Raw genomic sequence first — 5356 nt, 5'->3', positions numbered from 1 at the left:
GGCATCCAATGCTGTTGGCTGTAAGAACTGGGAGTCACACTTATTCTTGGACTAGTGTGTGGAGCCACCAGTCCTCAGGCCCCTGATGTGGGTAGGTGAGGACCCTGCTTAATGGGCAGGGCAGTGTCAAATGTCACAAATCTGCCACTCCCCCTTATAGCTGATACAGTTGAAAATAGGCTTCAGGTATATACCCTCTTGTACTGTGCTAATGAGGGCCTATGCTGTTGAAATGGGCTCACACATGTCTATGCAGGGATGAAAGGCATTCAAAGTCCATGGACCCCTTATGCCTGTGCCTAGGCAAAGGGGCTGTGCCTGCCCTGAGTTCCCGGCTTAGAGGGGCTGGCAGATTATTTTTTCATGTTTGTTAATTTGTTCCCTCTCCAAAGCTGGGAGAATGGCTCAGGGCACATGATGGATCCCACTTCTGGCCCAGGGATTGCAGCAATCTCTGAAGCTGGACCGGAACCCAGAGCAGAGTGGGGAGGGGGCAGGTAAATGGGAAAGAGGTACTTCCCAAAAAGGTTTTTTTTGTTTTGTTTTGATCTGTATGGTAGATTAGACATTTGTACTTATCTTTGGCCAATTGAGAGCCATTTCTCGCTAGTTCTGGAGGCTTGAGTAGACTCTGCTGCTTGGTCTCTCCCAATGTGGAAAATGGGTCCTGAGTACCACTGCTTGCCTCACCCCTCGAAAACTAGCTGATCCAGCCTGCAGGGTGCCAGTGCTGGCCAGGTCCTCACTGCTGCTGAACAATCTCTCCCTCCCTCTGCCACTCAGTCCAATTCCTCAACTTTGCTTTTGATGTTCAGGGCTCCTAGATTGTCATATATAATCGATTCACTTGTTTTTTCAGGTCTTTGTTGTAAGAGGGACCACAGGAAGGGTCTGACTACTCCGCTATCTTGGCCCCACCCTCTGGAAACCCCCTGGAAGCATACAGTTTGGAGTTACTGCCACCACCTCTCACTCACCCCCACCTGACAGGACAAAACAGAGGAGGGAAGACCTGACCCTAGAGACTTTTTGACTCCTGATGGCATTATCTGAGCCCTGCTCAAGCACACTGCTTTCTGTCCCTACACTTTTCACTAATTTGAGCCAATAAAGTACTTTTTCTGCTTAAGCCGGTTTGGGTTGGGATTTTTGTCACTTGCAATTGAAGGAATCCTAACCAATACCAGACATGTTTTCCTGTTTCCATTTTTCATAGCTTTAATTCACTTCCTCAGGTTCTTTGAATGACTGTAAATGTGTTTTCTCTGGTCCTGCAGAAGAAAGCAGTGAGAAGGTAATACAGCAGCAATGACTGACGTCAAAGCAGATTTTGTGGTTTGGGAATCAGAGCTTCCAAGACTTGCTGAGTAACTTGTAGAACATACGAAACTTCATTTACTTATTTCTCTACACCTCAGATTTCTCTATACAAACAGAGGATAACATTTGCTGTTCCACTTAAGACAGAAGGGAATAGGTAAGAATGTGCCTAGGACTTTATCCTTCAGTGTTACTTATCTCCCAACATGATGATAACATTTCACCATGTCAACCTGTAGCTTTTCATTTTTCTCAGTCACTAGGCTGACCTATGAGTTGGAATTGACTCTATGGCAATGGGTTTGTTTTTTTTTTTTTTAAGGCTGACCTAACCAATAGTGAGGTGGGTAGATTAAGGAAGTTCCTACTTTTGGGAGACTGCAAAAGGAGGAGATTTATGTTTCAGAGCTCAGGCAGCCTCAGATGACCATCCCAACCTCTTCAACAATAGCTGTTTTGGCAGGGATTCATGTTTAAGAGATCATTAAAAGAATAGAAAGCTTCCTTTCTTTCTGCTCTGTGGATTTCACAAATAGGGTCTTGGGACTTGAATTTTTCAGAACCCATTCTGATTCTCCCAAGATTGTGTATTCTAAAATCTACTAGCTGTGTTTCTAGCTACCTAGCCATAGAAAGAAAAATCTGTAGGTTAATTTTCCACAAAGAAGAAAAGACCTTTCAGAGACATTAAGAAAAATGAAACCAAACTAGCAAAGATATAAATCATTTATTTCCTTTCCTAAAATGAATGTGAACTTATCATTTTGATATTTAACTTAATTCCTTTGCAAATTCATCTCAGAAAAAATACTAAATTTAGTTGCAAAAAGGACAAAGAAATCATCTTGGGACAGAAGTGAAATTTAATCAGAATAATCCAAAACATACTTGTCTACTTCCTCTCTCCAGACTCTCAGATTGCCTGCTTTTTAGTGGCTCTTATTGCGTATTATACAAGGTTTTCCTAATTACAATAGGCCTTATCCTAACCTCACCTGCAATCTACTACATTCAACAAAGATTATACTAGATAATAAAATGAACTCCAAACCTTATTTGCCTCAAATAATACTATGGATAGACTAAAAATGTCAAGTAAGGAGCCCTGGTGGCAGAGTGGTTAAGCATTCAGCTGCTAACTGAAAGGTTGGTGGTTCAAACTGACCAGTTGCTCCACAGGAGAAAGATGTGGCAGTCTGCTTCTGTAAAGATTACAGCCTTGGAAACCCTACGGGGCAGTTCTACTCTGTCCTATAGGGTCGCTATGAGTCCGAACTGACTGGATGGCTTTTTACTTTTTTTGGTAAATTGTCGAGTACAATCTTTACCTTAAGAATTGAGGTCTGGAACGCAGAAAAACAAACTTTGGTGGCATACTGGAATAAAAGACATAACAAAGCTGGGCAGAACCAGATGTGGCATTAATATTAAATCTGAAAGCCAGCTCAGTGACACAAAGAATGACAGATTTGGATTTCTTTTTCAGAAAGTTTATGCTGTTTAGACATGGATTTTCAATTTTTTCGCGTGTTTATTTGGTTGGTGAATGATTAAGATCTTTTTACTTCTCCCTTTTAAAAATCTTCTTTTGAGTGATTTAACTGCTTATTAGCACCAAGCTCATAAAGAGGAGATGGAATTAAAATCTGTTGGTTAACAATTTAAATGATACACTTGGAAAAAAATCTGACACTACTGAATAAAGTAAGGTTCAGGGATAATGGTGGACTTAAATTTTGAAAGCTCACTGTTTCTTTTTAAGGGAGAGCTCAAAGCTGTTTTTGTTTTTTAATTCTTCGGGAGACAACAGAAAATGGCTATATAGAATTGTCATAGAATAATGACACAGAATCTGCTTAAAATCAAAACAAGAGATTTATTGAAAGCAAAAAGACAGCTCCAGCTGGGGACATGCTAGCTCTCATGAAAATGTAATCAAACGTTTCAGCTAACAGCAGTTACAAACATATCGGGCTAGACCAGGAACTCCGGCTACAATATTCTGATTGGTGGGGGAGCAATTAGGGAAGCAGAAGGCGGGACATCTCCAAGTGGTAGCTTTAAGATGATTGGCTTAAGGGGTATATGAGGGCCCTTTAGATTGGTTATATGCTAAGTAGTTAAAGGAAAAACCAAAAAGATCTTAAAAATAGTTTGCTCTTTTACATTTAAATGGTGCAGTGATGGTGCATGGTCAATTCTATTTTCAACTATCTTCTTCCTGGAACATTCCGAATAAACTCATTCTCCTGTAATGGCATTCCTGACCCCCATCCTCATTTGACATGAGTCGTCTTGGGGCAGGAGCCGCCACTTAAATAAGGTAAGTGATAGACCAAGGTCTGTTGGGTTCACCCAGCCAGAGGCCTAAAGCCGTATGCATGTGAATGGGAAGAAGTCAAGGTTACCTTCTCAGGAATGCAGAAGCAGGAGCTTTTAAACAAAATGGAGTCAGGCCTACTCCTAGGCCAGCTACCTTGGATAGGCCAGACACCTCTTTCTGAAGCCCTTATTCAAAATATTACAGAAAACTTTTAAACTTTAACTAAAAACATGGGTTTCCCTTCTCCTGATTAGTATTTTCAATGTAAAAACTGAAGCCTTATATTATATGAGCCATTGTGCTCTCTACTGCTAATTCCATGCTATTTCACAGCATATCCAAAGATGTGGGGGCGCACCAGCTCCCAGGACAATGGGGCCTGCAAGTGCTGCAGCTTCAGCTTAGAAAAGCTGGCCCGCTCCAGGGTCTTCCAGGTGTCTCTGGTGAGGCTGCACCCATTAAACAGAAGGAACCAGACAGGATCCAGGATCTGTTGCCAGAAGTAGTTCCAGGTCAAAGGCTTAGCTGCTACATGCTCCAAGAAACAAAAAACTCCTCCCTGAGAAAGAAAACCAATTCAAGAATTTTTAGTTTTGGGAAAGCAGGTTTATAAGATGATTCAAGCATCTGTTTTCAGTGGCCCCAGAGGCCAGCTTCATGAGAAGACAGTAGGTGGATAAATTAAGACTTACTAAGACATCATGTTGGTCAGTAGTTCCATTCTTTATCAAATTTTATAGATAAAGCTGCCAATCTATGATCAATTTAAAGCAATTAAAACATATTTTTTGATCATAAAAGTAATGCATAATAATAGCTAAAATTTAAGCACTTACTGTATGCAAGGCGCTGTCCTTAATCCATATCATGAAATTACTCATTTAATCCTCACAACAGACTTAACAGGTTAAGTGTTATTACTATCATCGTATTTTTACAGATGAGGAAACTGAGAGACCAAGTCACACAGAGAATAAGTAACTTGCCCAAGGTCACAGCTTGTAAGTGTCAGAACCAGGCTTTGAACCTACGCAGTCTGGCACCAGAGGCTGGCAGGTGCTGCCTCATCAAATATGATTATTTTAGAAACTTTGGAAAAATCAGAAAAGTTTTAGAAACAAAAACAACCAATCACCATCCCATCATCTATGGATAACTACTGTTAACATTTTGGTGTGTATACTTTTACATGAATATGTATGTTTTTCCTAAAACTGGACTTGTAATAATGCATTCTGTTTTGTAAACTGCTTTATTTTACTTATGTACTGTATTTTAATATTACTGTGAAACATTGTTAAAATCTTTACACATTTCACACTGCTGAAGGCACCATCTCATTTAACCATTCTCATTTCAGTTGTTTACAGTTTTTCACTATTATAAATACTGTTATGATAAACATCTTTACCCACAAATCTTTGTTACCAGCTCTAACTATTTCCAGATAAATAACTTGCTAAAAAGTGGAACTGCTGAGCTGAAGGTCTGTGCCTTTTTAAAGCTTTTGGTACAAGTCGTCAAACCACCCTTTGGAAAAGTTTTACCAGATTTACACTCATACCAGGAATGGACAGAAGTACCCATCCCATAGCAACACTTTTTTTTTTTTTCTATTTTTGTCAATTTGTCTCTTTGTAAAAACTGGTATTTCACTTCAAAAAATGTGCATATCTGTAATATTATTAATAACTATCAAGTGTTTTACAAAAG

At 39.8% G+C, this 5356-nt stretch overlaps 1 protein-coding gene across 2 annotated transcripts in view; it reads right to left on the bottom strand.

Annotated features, from left to right (window-relative positions):
* Positions 1 to 2892: 2892 nt before the first annotated feature.
* The window catches only part of TMT1A (thiol methyltransferase 1A), a 16763-nt gene continuing 14299 nt past the window's right edge, over positions 2893 to 5356 (bottom strand). Inside the window, exon 2 of one of the 2 annotated variants that reach the window (XM_004388324.2) lies at positions 2893 to 4202. In XM_004388324.2, coding sequence (XP_004388381.1) covers positions 3966 to 4202 — 237 coding nt within the window. In that variant the 3' untranslated portion in view covers positions 2893 to 3965. Of the gene's footprint in view, positions 4203 to 4349; positions 4398 to 5356 lie in introns of those variants that run through there. The other variant, XM_023742407.1, reaches the window with a different exon arrangement.

The sequence above is a fragment of the Trichechus manatus genome, unplaced genomic scaffold, assembly GCF_000243295.1.
Source record: "Trichechus manatus latirostris isolate Lorelei unplaced genomic scaffold, TriManLat1.0 scaffold00209, whole genome shotgun sequence".
Taxonomy (NCBI): Eukaryota; Metazoa; Chordata; class Mammalia; order Sirenia; family Trichechidae; genus Trichechus; species Trichechus manatus.
Note: the sequence above shows the minus strand (reverse complement) of the source record. Positions and strands in the feature narration are given on the sequence as shown.